This window comes from Podarcis bocagei (genome assembly GCF_964188305.1).
Source record: "Podarcis bocagei genome assembly, chromosome: 11".
NCBI lineage: Eukaryota > Metazoa > Chordata > Lepidosauria > Squamata > Lacertidae > Podarcis > Podarcis bocagei.
In genome coordinates, this window is record NC_138136.1 from 37,133,556 (window position 1) to 37,151,879 (window position 18,324).

At 44.1% G+C, this 18,324-nt stretch overlaps 1 protein-coding gene and 1 long non-coding RNA gene across 2 annotated transcripts in view; one reads left to right on the forward strand and one right to left on the reverse strand.

The window, feature by feature from the left end:
* Window positions 1-368: 368 nt before the first annotated feature.
* SCAMP1 (secretory carrier membrane protein 1) overlaps window positions 369-18,324 on the forward strand; it is a 31,237-nt gene continuing 13,281 nt past the window's right edge. The window contains exons 1-2 of the mRNA XM_081213155.1: window positions 369-582; window positions 12,595-12,672. Of these exons, the coding sequence (XP_081069281.1) occupies window positions 526-582; window positions 12,595-12,672 (135 nt within the window). The 5' untranslated portion in view covers window positions 369-525. The remainder of the gene's footprint in view (window positions 583-12,594; window positions 12,673-18,324) is intronic.
* On the reverse strand, window positions 4,738-17,477 carry LOC308597436. The gene is made up of 5 exons (XR_014012982.1): window positions 17,285-17,477; window positions 15,048-15,125; window positions 13,686-13,875; window positions 13,461-13,574; window positions 4,738-5,015 (listed from the first exon to the last, which is right to left on the reverse strand). It is a non-coding gene; the product is annotated as an uncharacterized lncRNA (long non-coding RNA).

The window sequence follows — 18,324 nt, forward strand, 5'->3', positions numbered from 1 at the left end:
ATTCCTGCATCGCGAGGGATTGAACTAGATGACCCTCGGGATCTCTTCCAACTCTACAATTCCATGACTCTATCATGACCCTATGAAAAGTCCGCCCCTTCCTCTCTCACCTATAAGGCGAGAACAAAACCCTTAAGAGAATAAGCGACTCTTCCAGGAAAGGAAGAGGATGGGACGGAAAGCAAGAGCAGGCCACCTCCCCACACACTTTAGCCGCCCTCTTTTGAACCTCCGCCTCTCTTTCCGCCAACCCATCTCCCTTTCACCCTTCCATTTTAATCAGGTGCTGGCGCAGCTTTCTACGTCACTTCCGGGGTGGCCATTTTGGAGGCCTTCGCGCCCAATCGGCTTGCTCCGTGTTCGGGAGGAGGGGCGGGCACTTCGTGCCGGATCTACCTGCGCTGACATTGGCGGGGGAGGGGGGAGCCACACGAAGCAGCCTGTGGGGCGCTCGGCCGGAGTCGCTGTCCGCCGCCGCCGCCATCCGCGCATCGCAGCGCCCGACAGACCCCCCCTCCCCGCGCCATGTCGGACTTCGACAGCAACCCTTTCGCCGACCCGGACCTCAACAACCCTTTCAAGGTAAGAGCGGCGGGGAGGCGGCGGCGACGCTTCGGGCCGAGAAGCCGGGCGTGTCGCGTTGACGCGGGTTCGGTGGCGGGGAGGCCCGTGGGCTAAGGTATCCCCCCCCAAGTCCCGTGAATGGACCTGCAAGGTCCTCCCCCTCGCCGCGGAGGCCTCGTCTCCGGCGTGCCCCACCCCCCTCCCCCTGGACCCGCCGCGTTTGCCGGGGAGACCGAGGCGCCTCTTTTGTGCTGGGAACGGGAGGGCGAGTCCTCCTCCTCCTCTCGGCTCTTCTGTGCTCCCGCTCCGGGCCTCCCTTGTTTTCCCTGCGGGAGGAAAGGGCTCCCCATTAAGGGTCTCCCGGGTCCGCCGCTCTGGTGTCCAGGTGGGCGGAAGGCAGGAGGGGCGGGTGGCTCTGCGTCCCAAGAGGGACGGCGACCGGCGATGCGCTCTGCCTCAGGCAGCAGACCTGGCCAATAGATGCTGCCGGTAACAGCATCTTCCTCTCCGATCTCTTATCTGGCCACACACGGTCCGTAATGGAAAATAATTCCTAGTCGCTTTCAAAGCTGCCAATAGGTTCCTAAAAGGGATGCTAGGACTGAAGGTCTCCCAAGAGGCGATCATCTCCTTTGCCTGCCACCTGTTAATGTTCTGTAGAGAAGGCTTTGCTTTAAATTTTGTTTTTTAGCTGCCGTTGCAATTCCTTGCTGCTGAAAAGGTCTGAAGTCAGGATGTGAGGTCTGACACCGACTGGTTTGGTTTGAACTAGGATTGAAGAAGGCTGGAGTAATCGTCTGAGCTTAGTTTCAGTGTGTCTTGGGATCTCTTTTGAGCAGTGTCTGTATTCAGCTTATTGATGTAATATCTGGAGTAAAGTAGATGTACATGTGGACTTTAATTGTGGATGGAGTTTATAGAAAAGTGGTGAGCAAACAGTTTTTATGGGTTCTGGTGGAATTCCCTCCCCAAAGGCTTTTGAAATAGAAACTTCAAAATATTTTTTCCTTACTAACTTTGAAAGCATGCTTTCTTATTTAGACAATCATAAACTTAATCAATCCGGCCCTAATATAGCACAGAACACCTTAGCAGAGTTAACCTATGTAGAATTTTGAAGTTTAAAGGCAGAGCTGTGAAGTCCACTTTCAAAATAAATTCAATGCATGGTTGCTATTACAGTGGTAACCCGCAAGACGAATGCCTCGCAAGACGGAAAACCCGCAAGACGAAAGGGTTTTCTGTTTCGGAGGCGCTTTGCAAGACGAATTTCCCTATGGGCTTGCTTCGCAAGACGAAAGCCCATAGGGAAATCTCCGGGGACCTGTTTTAAATTGCTGGCGGTCGGGAGCAAAGACTTTCGCCCACAGCCGGCCTTCAGAAGAGGTCCTGGACCTCTTCTGAAGGCCGGCGGGGGGCAAAAGTCTTTGCTCCCCCCCCCGCCTGCCTTCCCGGGACAGCGGAGACTTCTCCGCTGCCCCAGGCGATCTTAAAATGCTGGCGGGCGGGAGCGAAGCGTTCACTGCCGACCCCCAGCATTTTAAAATCTCCCCGGGACAGCAGAGAAGTCCCGCCCCGCTCGGGATGGCGGCGCAGAGCTGTCTGCCGTGCCGGGACAGCAGGCAGATCTGCGCCGGCATCCCGAGCGGGGCGGTAAGTCCCGCCCCGCTCGGGATGGCGACGCAGAGCTGTCTGCCGTCCCGGGATCAGCGCAGCTCTGCGCGGCCATCGGGAGCCGGGGGCGAAGCCCGCCCCGCTCCAGATGGCCGCGCAAAGCTGCCTGCAGTCCCGGGACTGCAGGCAGATCTGCTCCACCATCCCGAGCGAGGCGCTAAGTCCCGCTCGGGATGGCGGCGCAGAGCTGTCTGCCCTGCCGGGACTACAGGCACATCTGCGCCACCATCCCGAGCGGGGCGCTAAGTCCCGCCCCGCTCTGGATGCCAGCGCAGAGCTGTCTGCCGTCCCGGGACTGCAGGCAGATCTGTGCCGCCATCACGAGCGGGGCGCTAAGTCCCGCCCCGCTCTGGATGCCAGCGCAGAGCTGTCTGCCGTCCGGGGACTGCAGGCAGATCTGTGCCGCCATCCCGAGCGGGGCGCTAAGTCCCACCCCGCTCTGGATGCCGGCTCAGAGCTGTCTGCCGTCCCGGGACTGCAGGCAGATCTGTGCCGCCATCCCAAGCGGGGCGCTAAGTCCCGCCCCGCTCTGGATGCCGGCGCAGAGCTGTCTGCCGTCCCGGGACTGCCATCCCGAGCGGGGCTAAGTCCCGCCCCGCTCTGGATGGCGGTGCAGATCTGCCTGCCGTCCCGGGATCAGCGAAGCGTTCGCTGCCGACCCCCAGCATTTTAAAATCTCCCCGTGTCCCGGGGAGATTTTAAAATGCTGGGGGTCGGCAGCGAAGCCCTTGTTCCCCCCCAGCCTTCAGAAGAGGTCGGGGGACAGACTGTCCCCCGACCTGGTCTGAAGGCGGTTTCCCTAGGAACGCATTAATTGATTTTCAATGCATTCCTATGGGAAACCGTGCTTCGCAAGACGAAAAACTCGCAAGAAGAAAAAACTTGCGGAACGAATTAATTTCGTCTTGCGAGGCACCACTGTATGTTGGTTCTAAAACATGATTCTCCACCAACCTAAATAAATCTAATATTTAAAAAAACAAGTCCAATTGTTATGGTTCTTTCCGCACATTTGGTGAGGCTTGTAAAAATTCTCCCGTGAACTCACAACCTCTAAATTACAATTCTCAGAGTTGCCTGGGAAGAGGGAGTAACTATTAAATCGGGTTAAGTCTGTGATGCAGATCATCCTAAAAATCATGACATCTTGATAGCCTAACAATTGTATTATGGTTTGAGTTTTTATAGGCCAGTAGCCCACATGTTATATAGGGACGCGGGTGGCGCTGTGGGTTAAACCACAGAGCCCGGGACTTGCCGATCAGAAGGTCAGCGGTTCGAATCCCTGTGACAGGGTGAGCTCCCGTTGTTCGGTCCCAGCTCCTGCCAACCTAGCAGTTCGAAAGCACGTCAAAGTGCAAGTAGATAAATAGGTACCGCTCTGGCAGGAAGTTAAATGGTGTTTCCATGCACTTCTCTGGTTTGCCAGAAGCGGCTTAGTCATGCTGGCCACATGACCTGGAAGCTGTACGCCGGCTCCCTCAGCCAATAAAGCAAGATGAGCGCCACAACCCCAGAGTCAGCCACGACTGGACCTAATGGTCAGGGGCTCCTTTACCTAGCCCACATGTTTGGATGGCTTTTCTATTGTGAACTTACTTTCAAGACTGCAGTAGAGACTATGGGTGTAGCCAGGATTTTTGTTGGGGGGGGGGCAGAACCAACGTGATTGGTCAGTTAGTTAAGTATTTCTATTGTTTTACTTGATCTTGGAGGGGCAGCTGCCCCCCTGGCTACGCCCATGGTAGAGACTTGTAGGACCAATGTAAGGCAAGGATGGCTAATCCTTGGCTCTTCAGATGATGCTGGACAAAAACTCGCATTATATCTGAATGTTGGGTTCAGGACTGCTACAACATTTGGATGGCTTCAGATTTGCAATCCCTGGTGTGATGTGATATTGCTTGATAACTGCGGTTTACGGGATTTAATTCATTCTCAGGTTGTGTAATGAGCCTAAGTTGCACGATAACTTTTAAATTCTCATTTTCAATGAAAAGGTTTAGGTTTCCTTTATAAAAGTCAAGATAAACAACTCATGAATAGAATCATAGACTCAGAGAACTGTAGAGTTGGAAGAAACTCTGAAGGTCATTACTCCAAGTTCTCCAAGCCCTTGAATGTGCAAAACAAAGGAATTGCTAAGTATCTAGATGGGTATAATATAGTACAGTTTACTAGAGAGTGCCCCAGTTCTTTTTGTTGTGTACTGCTTACATTATCAAAAGTCTAGCTGTCAATATTAAATTAGTCAGACAAGACCTCCATCTGCAGGTTTCAAATTCAACTACACGTGTAGTTGTATGTTTTAGCATGTGTTGTAATGATGATGTTCCTACAATTTCCACTGAGCAAACTTCTGAGGAGTACGTGCCTTTTGCCTGCATTCCCTTTGTGGCAACTTTCTGTTATTTTTCTGCATTATCCCTCTCCACAGAGGTGCATCCAGCATCTTGGTCATACAGCTTTCACTGTATGCTGAAGACACACCTTGAAAAGTTAAAATTTATTGTTTTTGGAACCCAGCTCTTTTGCTGAATTTATCATATTTGCTTCTATTTTTGTGGTTTTACTTGTTTTATGGTTTTGTTTTTGTAATTGTATATTCTATTATTGTGACCTACCTTGAGAACTTACACTGAAGGGCAAGTAAGAAATATTATAAATAAATAAATTTAGAAGTTGCTGTTCCCTCTCTGTTCCATCCTTCTGATCTTACAGCGGAAGAAGGCATAATTCACAGAAAGGAGCATACATCCAAATTGTGTTCTTTCTTCCTAGGCAAAGATAAAAAACTGGTTAAGATTGTTTTCTAATAGGTTATAAGTACGATGTAGATAGTCTATTTTCTGCCATTGAACACCAACAAACTGAAAGTTAAGATGGACAGTGCTACCATGATCCCTACAAAATCTAAGTTTTCTTTTTCCATTGAAACTTTTTGTTTCAGCAGAAATCTTTTTACTTTTATATATAAAGTCAAAAGCTGTGTCTTTTTGATGGAATTCCAAGCTTCATTAAGTACATTGATAAAATATATGTAACTGTTGTTCAAAACACATAAACCACTTCTTTATGTAGTGTTCATTATACCTTGTCTGCACTAGGTTTTGTTAGATAAGTGTAAACCAGGCTTCCTCAAACTTGGCCCTCCAGATGTTTTGAGACTACAATTCCCATCATCCCTCACCACTGGTCCTGCTAGCTAGGGATCATGGGAGTTGTAGGCCAAAAACATCTGGAGGGCCAAGTTTGAGGAAGCCTGATGTAAACCCCTCAGTCATCTGAACCAACGGTTCTACCAGCCAAATTTGGTCTCCATTAATTAAACCTAAAGCTGTGTTTAAAATTGATTGCAAGTAGATTTTAAATGAAGGGTTGTTTTTTTCATTGAAGCTTTCCTGCCTGCTGTATGCATCATCTTGGTTTAATGATTTGGGAAAATGCTTACTTAATGTTCAAGCTTTATATTTCATTTCTGTTTACAAGTTTTATTGAATGCTTATGTGATACCGAAGCTATAGTGTATCCTCCATGATGGTTGTTAGGGATATAATCCTGAACCAACTTACTGTGAACCTAAGTCTTATTGAATTCAACAGACACTCTAGTCAGACTTAAATAGGACTTATTTCTGACTAGATATGGTTTAGACTGTGCTGCAAAACTCTCATTGCTAGATACTGTGTTGTTGTTGTTTAGTCGTGTCCGACTCTTCGTGACCCCATGGACCAGCGCACGCCAGGCACTCCTGTCTTCCACTGCCTCCCGCAGTTTGGTCAGACTCATGTTTGTGGCTTTGAGAACACTGTCCAACCATCTTGTCCTCTGTCGTCCCCTTCTTCTTGTGCCCTCCATCTTTCCCAACATCAGGGTCTTTTCCAGGGAGTCTTCTCTTCTCATGAGGTGGCCACAGTACTGGAGCCTCAGCTTCACAATCTGTCCTTCCAGTGAGCACTCAGGGCTGATTTCCTTCAGAATGGATAGGTTTGATCTTCTTGCAGTCCATGGGACTCTCAAGAGTCTCCTCCAGCACCATAATTCAAAAGCATCAATTCTTCGGCAATCAGCCTTCTTGATGGTCCAGCTCTCACTTCCATACATCACTACTGGGAAAACCATGGCTTTAACTATACGGACCTTTGTTGGCAAGGTGATGTCTCTGCTTTTTAAGATGCTGTCTAGGTTTGCCATCGCCTTTCTCACAAGGAGCAGGTGTCTTTTAATTTCGTGACTGCTGTCACCATCTGCAGTAATCATGGAGCCCAAGAAAGTAAAATCTCTCACTGCCTCCATTTCTTCCCCTTCTATTTGCCAGGAGGTGATGGGACCAGTGGCCATGATACTGTGTTACACTTCATTAAAGGATAAACCAATTGTGCCTGTACAGTACAGGTATGGGAATACTAAACGAAGCTTTAATAATGCCTAAGAGATGTTAACCTCACACTTGTTTTTCCAATCAGGGTTGATTTTAAAATTCTAAACAGCACATCATTTGTTGTGCTGGATTCGTGGCAGAGTTCTGTGCCTTATGAACATGCCCAAATATGCTTCCAAGCAATTACTGTTTTTAACAGCCGTAGCTATGGGGCTGCATCTATAACAGCTACAGTATCCAAGTTTATGGGACTGAACCAAACTGTATTAAGCCATTAAAATAATCTTTGCTACTTGACAGAGTGGGCTGATAGCTTGGGTACACAATTATAATTAAATTGTAGCTTAGTTCACATCTGTTAGCATTTTTTGATATTTTGCTTAAATTTAGCTTTAAGATGAAGAAAAAAATAAATTACAAGGACTGTTGAAGCCTGAGAAGCAGATTTAGCAAGCCAAAGGGAAGAAGTTACATGAATCAAAGTTTTATTGATTTTGCATATGACCACCTTATTTAGTTACATTTATTATGGTTTAACTCGCTTAGATATGTACATGGTAAGCACAATGGTATCTGATTCCCCTGTATGCTCCTATTCTGTTTTGTGTTGAAATTGCCATAGCTATGTCAGTAAAAATAATTCATTCAATTCATTTCTAAATTCATCATTTTAAGATTATAAAACTCCAAAAGAAAATTATCTTCAAAGAGCATTTTGGGCTTGGAAATAGCCATTTGTCTAGAGTATAAATTGCCTGCAGGAGACCAGAAGAAAGACACTTGTGTGCATTCAGTTCCTTTATGTTACCAAAAACCATTTGAAATCATGTGCCTTGACTTACTAGATTTACCTTGGAGTGAAATGGGCAAAAAATAAAATGCAATGGAGCTAATTCCTGCCTTATTTTATTTTCATCTAGGGAGAAACAGAACACAAGGGACACAATAGTTTGGATTGCATTAATAACTGCATCTAGCTCCTAGGCATGCAATTCCTCCTTAGGACTTTGATTTCCTTCTTGAATTTAGGCTATGACGGGCCTTTTAATCAGGAGTGTAAACCATGAGTTGGTTTGCCTTGAAACTAGAAGAAGAAACAACAACCTATGGTTTGCCAAGAAATAGTCCAGCCAACTGCACTGCAGTTGCCTTGGCTAATGGAGCGAAGCTAGCTGGCAGACTGTTCTTGCACTGACTGTCTCTGGTAAACAAGGAAAGAGAATGTGATGCTAAGGATATATGACTGCAGGTTGCAGTTCTTTCATTTCCCCATCTTGAAGACTTTAGATGAGATGTCAGAAGGGGGAAAGGAACAGCTGCTAATTGCACTGCATTGTGGGAAAATGACACATTCTGGATATCAATTCTCCTTCCTGGCTCTTCCTTATCTTGTAAGAGCTGTGGAAGGATGTGTGGTGTATTTGTGTGGTGTGTAATAGCAGCTCCCACACTGACAGCTCAGGTGAACTAATCTGGGTGGATGCCCTCTGCACCGCCGAGTATTTTGCAAAAATGCACGTCCCCGCCCCCCCGCCCGCCCCCCCCCCGGTAAAATGGGGTCTAATGCAGTCTTCCTTCAGGTAATGCTGCCCCATTTCACTTGCCATGGAAGAATAGAGTAGAGGGGAAATTAGAATCCCCAGTGTAAGCTATAATGTCTATTCAACTTTCTAAACTAGCCTGCCATGTCAGGTTTGGCTTTGAATGAAACGCTTAATGCAAGCTCCGTATTTCTAGCAGATAAAACTAATTGAATTGCAAGTTAGTGCAGAAGTCAAGTTAATTACAAGATGGAATGTGAAAAAGAATTGAAGCTTCCAAAGAAAGCTTCCTGGGATGGGACTGCACTGAAGAGTTGGCAGTCCACATGGTCTGTTGCAGTGTAAAAGCACCTAGTGCTTGGCTGGCACTAAAAACTTTTTAAGTACCAGCAGCTGTAGATCTTGATTCCTACACATCTGGGTTAGTGTTACAATATGCAGACAGTTCTGTTACTTCAGAGTTGCACTGGGATTTGCTTCCAATTTTGTGTGTGTGTAGAATGCACTTCTATGTTCTTTAAATTTGTTATGGCAGATTTTTAAAGAAGTAGGAGGAGAGGATGGGACGTGTTTTTCAGATTATTTGAAAGTAGTAGTTTTTGGGCTTTGTGTTAATTTCAAGAGAACAATAATTCACAAATGGATCACTTCAGTGTTGAAATGCATCTTTGGAGTTCTGGCCAAATTCCAAAGCATCAAAACCAGCTTAAGAAAATCTTTTGTCTTTGTACTCTAAAAATAACACTGAAGACTGCTATGTTTTCATGGTGACTGTAATCAATGTCAAAACCCTTCCTGTTAGGGTAGCTCTTGAAGTCCTTAGAATATGCAATTGGAAGTGTCTAGGAGCCATTTTGCACGCTATAAGGAAGCAGTAATAGAGAATGCATGAGTAAAGCTGGTTCATGTTATTTCACAAGGAGCTGTTATACACAATACCTGGAAGCATGGCAGGGAAGCATGTATCACTTGTGCCTCTTTTTTCCTTGCATGGTGAAGCAGTCCTAAGTCAGTGTCATAAGTATTTCTGCCAACCAAAACTAGATGAGTTTAAAAGCTTCCTTGCTTTCACCCAAAGGTGGCTTTGCAAAGCACTTTGCAGGGGAAAGTCACAAGAATTTCATTACTGAAGCTTGAAGATCTCTTATTTAGCACAGTATAAGAATAAGTTCCTCCTAGTCACTTTTCCAGAGGTTATTTTCTTGCACAAACAATTGATATACTAGAGCGTTTAAAAATAGTCTAGTATGTGTTGCATGTTTTATGGTTGTTGTTTTTTTCAAATTGGCAGATGTTTTGAACACCACTGCCATAAGAAGGCAGTATGGGGTAGTGGCAAATGTTTTGCACTCAAAGGTAGGAAATTTAGGTTAATGAAACTCACTGGGTGTCCTTGGTGAAGTTGTTGTGCTTGGTTAATTTGGCAATTGCTGCAACCCTTGGGTGGATGGAAAATTCCTTATAGAAGGAATTTATAAGGACTAAATTGGCAGTGGGGGGAGGGGTTGAATTAATTCAGTTTATCCCTGTCACATATGCATCTCTCTGTGTGGAGAGATGGCATTGGCTGTGTCTTCCCTCTAAATGTCAAAACTGGGGGGGGGGGGGTATGTGTGCTGCTCACAGTGTTAGAAAGTGAAATAGGAAAGCTAGGAGCTTAAACCTGGGTTATGGGTGCAGCAACAGAATGTCTAGATGCATTTTTTTATAATGATAATAGAAAGCTGAAAATGAATGAACTGCAGCTAAAATATTACGTTCATTTTTCACATGGTCTAGTCCTTCCCCTGCCCACCCCCCTTATATTCTTCAGAGGGTCTCTTCTCCAGTCTTCAGAGATTAGCTGGAAGTGGGGAGGCAGACAAAGGTCCTCCTTTCCTTCCACTCTGCAGTTTTAATCTGAAACTTTAGGCACAGTACTGGGCCGATAGCTCAAAAACTGCTCATGCTAATGAAATTCCCTGTCACTAAATGCACCTAGAACAGTGGGAATTTTGAACACTGGTGGCTGCCAGAGAACACTGAAAGCAGAAAGTAGCGGGCAAGCATGCTTCAGCTGATGGGCTTGGGTTAGGCTAGGGTGGTCTAACTTATAGCCCAAGAGCTGCATGTGGCTCTCAACACCTTTTTTGACAACCCTCAGCAGCATTTGACACCCCACTCTTTCCCAAAACCAGGTAAGGGAGGTGCTGGGTTTTGGAAGGAGGCATGGTGGTTCTTACAGGGTCCTAAAGTCCTCCTCTCTCCTTCCCAAAGCCTAGTTAGCTCTTTCCCAGCTTTGAGAAGGAGATGGGAGGACTCTAATAAGGTTACCAGATGTCCCTGTTTCCCGGGGACAGTCCCCGGATTCACAAATCAGTCCCCTGACAAAATCCATTGACGTTGAAAAAAATCTGGTAACCTTCCTCTAGGACCCTGCCAGAGCCTTGCGCATCCTTCCCAAAGCCCTGGTGCCTCACTTAGCCAGCTTTGGGAAAGCAGTTCAAGGGCTGCAGGGGGTGGGAGCTCAAATTTTGGCCTCACCCCCCCCCCGCACCCTCAGGCCACAAGGCAGTGTGCAGTTTGCAAGTTCTGTGTCACAATACTCTTGCAGCCTACTTGCTGTGAAGAGTTGGGCTGCCCTGGGTTAGGCATAATGGAAGTAGTAGTAATAATAATAATTAATAATAATAATTTAGCCACTCTGGGCAGCTTCCAGCATATATAAAAACATAGGAAAACATTAAACCTTTAAAAGCTTACCTATACTGTACAGTGCTGCCTGCAAATGTTTCCTAAATGTTATATAATTACTCATCTCCTTAACATCTGATGGGAGGGCATTCCACAGGGTGGGCAGCACTACTGAGAAGGCCTTCTGGTGGTTCCCTGTAGCTTGACTTCTTGCAGTGTGGGAACCACCAGAAGGCCCTCAGACCTGGATCTCAGTATCCGGGCTGAACAATGGGGGTGTAGACGCTCATTCAGGTAGACAGGGCCGAGGCTGTTTAGCACCAACACTTTGAATTGTGCTCAGAAATGTATGGGAGCCAATGTGGTTTAAGTTTAACTTCAGCTTATGGGCAAAATAAAAAAATTCCTTCCTGTAGCACCTTAAAGACCAACTAAGTTAGTTCTTGGTATAAGCTTTCGTGTGCATGCACACTTCTTCAGATACCAGGATTTTTTTTATTTTGACTTCAGCTTATGGGGTAAAAGGAGGGAGGAGTTTGCATAGTGGATATGCACATTCAGGTATTCTTCCTCTGAGCCAGGTCCACATATCTCACCCCATTTATTTATTTTTTAGCCTGCAGTGGACTATATGGGGTGTCACTTAAAAATGGCTTTGAAGTATATGAGCTCTGCTTCCGTGTGTGTGTGTGTGTGTGTGTGTGTGTGTGTGTGTGTGTATGGGTCCCCAGTGGTTGAGTGCTAAAAACTCTGATCTGTATACATTCTTAGAATTTGACGGATTCATGCCCTATATGAAGATAACATTGTGCTGTCTCCTACATTTCATATTTTGCACAGTGTAATGATGGCTCTTGTGACAGGCAGGAAGGAGCCCAGTATGCTTTGGCAGGAGAAAATATGCTTATTCATTGCCTCCAAAATTTCATTGGATATGTGTTTTATATTTCAGTTTCTCAGTGACAGTGTGCAGCTGAAAATTGAGCTCTCATTTATATGCTCAGGAGGAGCAGCATTCCTCATAAATCAGCTGTGTGACAGATGGGGCATCTCACAAATCATGTTAATCTAGATTTGTAAGAAGATCAGGGTGAAATGAGGTGACCTACAGAATAGGAAGAATGAAAACATGAATGAGTTTCTATTTCTACATCAAATAAAGGCAGGTCTAAAAGTGAAAATATTATCATATTGGGAAAATAACTATTTTTCTGTTTATTACTAACATTTGTTACAAGCTTCTAGCACTGTTAGTTTTTAAAGCAAGGTATCATAAATTTCTCTGTTGTAGGAATTGATATATAACTCTTAATAGGTAGTTTATTTTGTCAAATACAACTGTGATATTTGCTCAGTCATTATTGTACTGAAAACTAACCTAAGAATTCTAACAGTGCCGTGTACATTCCTTGGCGTTTGCTGGGACTGAACTACAGAGCAGACATAAAGGGAGGGAATCAGGGTGATTAGAAAGCTAGTGAACCAGAAGTATGCTGCTTGTTTTAAGATTGTGCTCAAAGATGGAACGTTGGAACGTCTGCAACTTCATCTAAATAAAAGGAATGCAGAGGGGATCTCTCTAATTAGACTATTTGAGTTTAGATAGCTGTGTTGTGAGCTCTAGGAAAGCAGTAATTTATTTTGGACAACAGCTACAAACTTGGGTTAGAAGGTTATTATCTTAAATGTAGATGGGCTGGGATTAGTATTAGCGCATGCAGTGCACAGTGCTTTCTGTAACCTACTTCTCTCTCTGTTTAGGATCCTTCAGTTACACAAGTGACGAGAAATGTTCCTCCAGGATTAGATGAATACAACCCTTTCTCAGATTCAAGAACAGTAAGCATCCTTCTTAATATCAAATAAACCTTTCTCATGTGGAAATCTATGTGACACTTCAGTTTCTTTATAAACTTACAAATTAAGCTTGTGTATGTTATGACCAAGGGACGCGGGTGGCACTGTGGGTTAAACCACTGAGCCTAGGGCTTGCTGAACAGAAGGTCGGCAGTTCGGATCCCCGCGACGGGGTGAGCTCCCATTGCTTGGTCCCTCCTCCTGCGAACCTAGCAGTTTGAAAGCACATCAAAGTGCAAGTAGATAAATAGGTACCGCTCCGGCGGGAAGGTAAACGATGTTTCCATTTGCTGCTCTGGTTCACCAGAAGCGGCTTAGTCATGCTGGCCACATGACCCGGAAGCTGTACGCCGGCTCCCTTGGCCAGTAAAGCGAGAGCCGCAACCCCAGAGTCATCTGCGAGTGGACCTAACGGTCAGGGGTCCCTTTACCTTTACCTATGTTATGACCAGTCATTTTTATAGTAGCCTGTTGAAGGCAACTGTAAAGATGCCATTCTTAAAAATTATGGCATTCTACAAGTATCAGTTTTCTCTCATAGTGAACAGAGGAGATTGAGGGCTGGTGGGATTGAAGCCCAAACTGGTGCACTGAGATAAAAGAAGGGAAGAATTAACATGGCCGGCACTCCAGTGATGATTTTTAGTAATTGCTGAGTGGTTGGTGTGTGTATGTGAGAACAAAAATGTGCATGCTTTGCCCTCCATTGTGCTGTGGTGTGTTGGGGGATGTCCCATGTTCTTTTAAAAGTGCTTTGTTCTTCTACATACCTTGGCACGTAATGTGGCTGAGGATTACATGTAGCTTAAACTGGAAGTATAAAAATTGCATCTTATTTTTCTGTTGAATACATAAGGGGGGAAATCTGGCAGTAAAAGGTGCACCTAAGATTAAATGAGACAGAAAATGCTTTTAAGAGCACATGAAAAGGTAAAGGCAAAGAGACTGAAACGGCTGTAGATATTTTCATCACTCACTGTATCTAAATAACTTACTTGTAGCTGCTTGATGCCCTGTAGCCTGCTGGCTCTTTGGGGAACGTCCCATTTCATTTATATTCGGCTGATGTTTCTAAGAGGTGGGTGTGAGATGTAAGCAAGAACTTCTCCCCCCTGAGTGATTTATTGGCGCAGTCTGCCGAGAAACTGTGTGGGAATGGAACAGGGACCGGAGATAAACCAAATCCTATGTCAGTGGAAAGGGAAATTAAATGAGAGAGAATGTTCAGTTCTGTGGGCAGCTGAGTGATTGTGAAGAAGTAACTTTTCTTTCATGATGTTAAGATGCCTCTTCTAGTCATTCATGAAAAGCTAATGACTAGAAGAGGCATCTTAACATTGCTATTCTTAAAATATTCCATTCCCTTTCACAATTTTCATTATGTTATTACAGTCCTGTCCTGGGGCAGAGATTAGATTTTTTTAAAGTGTCAGCTTCCATGTGTGTGTAAGTAAACCTGCCCTAAGAAAGGGACAACATGAAATAAAAGTGCAAGTCCGGAAGCCAAAGGGTGGCATACACAATGCATCTCTTCCAATTTATTAATCATAGCAACCCTGCGACTAACCCAAGCCCATCTAATGAGCTTCATGGCCGAGTAAGATTTTGAATGTGCTTACCCTAGTCCAAGCGTGGCCAAACTTGGCCCTCCAGCTGTTTTGGGACTACAACTCCTATCATCCCTAGCTAACAGGACCAGTGGTCAGGGATGATGGGAATTGTTGTCCCAAAACAGCTGGAGGGCCAAGTTTGGCTATGCCTGCCCTGGTCTTAAGTCAACGCTAGCTGCTACACCACTGTGCCTTGGTTCTTAACCTATCTATGCAACTTTGAGAAGTGTGTGAAAATGAGAACTGCATTAGTCTTAAGTGTTTATACCTCAGTGGTACTCTCATTACCAATCACTGCTTTGTTGCTGAAAAGAAACCTCCTGCTATTGCTTAACTTGCCAGCTGAAGAATGTAATTGCTACCGGTGGAGTTATTCAGTGGGCAGGTGTTTTATAATCACTCTGCAAGCTGTGTCATAGCGCTCCATATGTCTTTAAGGAAAAATGACTCTGTATTTAGACCACCTCCCTTCAGGATCCTCTCCACCTGTCCCAAGACTGTGTGGAGGGGGAATGGACTGTGATCTCTGCCCTTGTCCTCACTGGCTCCACCAAAAATTTCATACATTGAGTAGGCTGTCTATCTGTGTGTGTTGGAATGAACATGAGCCGGCTTGCTGATCTTACATTTTTGTGCTTCCCATGTTGAAAATGTGTTGCTGGTGCTTTCAAGGTACACAGGATTGTTTGTCAGTTAGAATCATTACTGTAAAAATAGCAGGCGAGTTGCAATTCTGTATGCACGTACCTGGAAGTAAATCCCATTGATCTTGGAGGAACTTGCTTCTAAGTAGGATAGAGCTGCCAGAAATATGAGATTTGTTACCTACAGCACAAATGCAGAAACATTACTTAAAGTTGCTTAATATTATAATCCTCTTTTCTTTAGAATTATGATGTGTTGGATAGTTCTTCTTTTGCTATAATATTTTTTATTGAAACTTTTCAACTTACAATATAATAAAAGCCAAACTAATCTAAATAAAAATAGAAAAAGGAGAAAGCAAAACAAACACACACAAAAGAAAGACAGAAAGAAAACTTTATATCTTAACCTCTAGTACTGATTATAAACTTCAAAATCTGAACTAGGGCTAATCTTGTAATGACAGGTGAGACTTGTAATAAAAACTTCCATTCAGTGTGCTAGCCAGGCCTTCTCCATCTAGTACAGTGGTACCTCGCAAGACGAATGCCTCGCAAGACGAAAAGCGTGCAAGACGAAAGAGTTTTCCGTTTTTTGAGTCGTTCCGCAAGACGAATTTCCCTATGGGCTTGCTTCGCAAGACGAAACGTCTTGCGAGTTCTTGTGAGTTTGTTTCCTTTTTCTTAAAGCCGCTAAACTGTTAATAGCCGCTAAGCCGCTAATAGCCGTGCTTCGCAAGACGAAAAAACTGCAAGACGAAGAGACTCGCGGAACGGATTAATTTCGTCTTGCGAGGCACCACTGTATACTCCATTTTATTTCCTTTCCCAACACATTTTCTGCCTACTCCACCCCATCTCAACCCTCAACAGTTGGTCAGGATTCTGTGGCCACTGAGTTTGCTTAATCATCATCAGGCTGGTTTGGAAGTCTCTACCCCCTCCCCCAAACAGGTTTTCCTAATTATTATTGCAGTTCTGCAAACCTTGGGAGTTCCCACAAGCCTGCTTCCTCTTTCATCTTCTTTGTGGGAGTGGTGTTGGTTTGGTTTCTCATAGATCTGAGCTCACCTCTGAACTTTGGAAATGCCTTTTGCCAGACACCTAAGATGCAATAGAGGTCTCCTAACTTCTGGATTGCCCGATGTAAAGTATTTTACAACATTTTCCAGACCTAACCACGCGATTGCTGTCTTTATTTTTATACCACTATACCATCCTCAAGCATCCTATATTTCTCCAAATTTTGGTTACTTGTGTAACAACCATAAGGTTGGTTGGTTGATTGAAGAAACTGAGGAAATGCTTTGTTCTTAAAAGAAGACTGTATGCAACAGCAAGCTTCTAACATTTTTAAAATTGGCTACATTTAATTTCAATGTCCTGTAGATCTCCTCCCACCCCAATAACTTGGTGCAATGTAAACATTATATGGCAGGGACAATTTCAATCTATATTACTGTATATTTCCATTTATAAGACGCCCCCTATTTTGGGAGACTCCAAATTAAGAAAACACCCCTCATCACTACCCGTGTATAAGACAAGCCCCAATTTTAAGCCTTTTTTTTTTTTTGAGGGGGGGAGCTAGTCTTATACACGGAAAAATATGGTATGTGCTTTTTGATCCTGTGAAGGGTCTCTGTGCTGCTGCAACACAAGTAATAACTGACCATCAAGGTATATAATACTGTGGCACTTTGAGAGAAATATATTTCATTTTCTCAACAGCTACTTAATGGTTAGTAGTTAGAAGTTTATATCTGTGGCCTGAGTTTAAATAGAACACTTTAGAAGCATGAGGAAGAGTGCAGTAAACGAAAAGCAGAATTTTGATCTTTTTACCATGCTAATTAATGCAACCAAAAGATCTTGATTGTTCTTGGAATTTCTATGCCGAGCTATTTTAAGTAAATACTACAGAACAGGCTATGAAACTTAATATCTCTTGCATCTAAGTCATTGTCATTTAGTCTGTGTTCAGTATTAAACTTGCATGTTCCATGCCTGAAACATTTTGCTGTACTTGATATTGTACTTCATTGTTTAAAGCAGGGGTCAGCAAACTTTTTCAGCAGGGAGCCAGTCCGCTGTCCCTCAGACCTTGGGGGGGGGGGCGGACTATATTTTGAAAAAGGAAAAAAATGAACAAATTCCTATGCCCCACAAATAACCCAGAGATGCATTTTAAATAAAAGCACACATTCTACTCATGTAAAAAGACGCTGATTCCCGGACCGTCCGTGGGCCAGATTTAGATGGCGATTGGGCCGGATCCGGCCCCTGGTTTAAAGGAATAGATTCAGACAGAAGAAGATAATAGCGAACTGTTCAGCTTACTGATGTCTTGTCTCTTGTTTGTTCATGACATACCGCAGCGAACTAGGAGTAGGACTTGTAATGATGGCTTCAATTTTGAATGTGTTAGAAACCAAAACAAAGGTGCCTCTCCGTTGGAAGAAAACCTCTTCCACTCATGGAAGGGCTGTTCCAACCAATTTAGCATTTAGGGTCACTTTTCTCATGCAGTGCTCTTTGGCTGTGAATATATAAAATTTGTAAACTACTTAACACAGTATATTGAAATGGAGTACAGTTCCTGTTTGTTTCAGGCTATTTATTTAACTTGTTTATTTTATTAAGATAGCTTGCTTGCCCTTCAGTATAAAGTCCCAGGGTGAGCTACAACAATAAAATATACAATTATAAAATAAATCAAACAGTTATAATAATAACAAAGAAAAGTGTAAAAAAGGCAAAAGTTTCAAATAAAACAATTCCACATGTAAACATTTTTTTTATTAGATATTTATTACGGCCATAGGCCCATACAGATAAAAACAAGACATAGATAACAGCTTGTGCACGTGGGAAAAAACAGCCACTAAAACATCACTATAACAATAAAATACTGTAAGATGGAATGACATACTGCGCCTTAATTAGCTTGTAGTGCTCCTTGGCAGCGCTTTTGGGTAAGGACAGCGACCAGAAACCTAGCCACTTTCAGGGTCGTATGGATATCCTTATCCTGCAGGATTTGGGCAAGGTGGAATTTTGGTGGGGTACCCTCTAGCTTCTGTATGATTGATCCCAACAAATTTGCCCGTGGCACATTGAACAAGGGGCAAGAGAACATAATGTCATGTAAACATATTTGTAATGCAAATATAGACAAAGATTAACATTTCATGTGGCAGCAGTAGTACATTTTCTGCATTTGCTTGCAAGCAACTTGATGCCCTGAAGGATAGCTCAGTCAGTAGAGCATGAGAATCTTAATCTCAAGGTTGTGGGTTTGAGCCCCATATTGGGCAAAATATGCTATCACAGCAGGGATTTGGACTAGATGATCCTTGTGGTCCCTTCCTACTCTACAA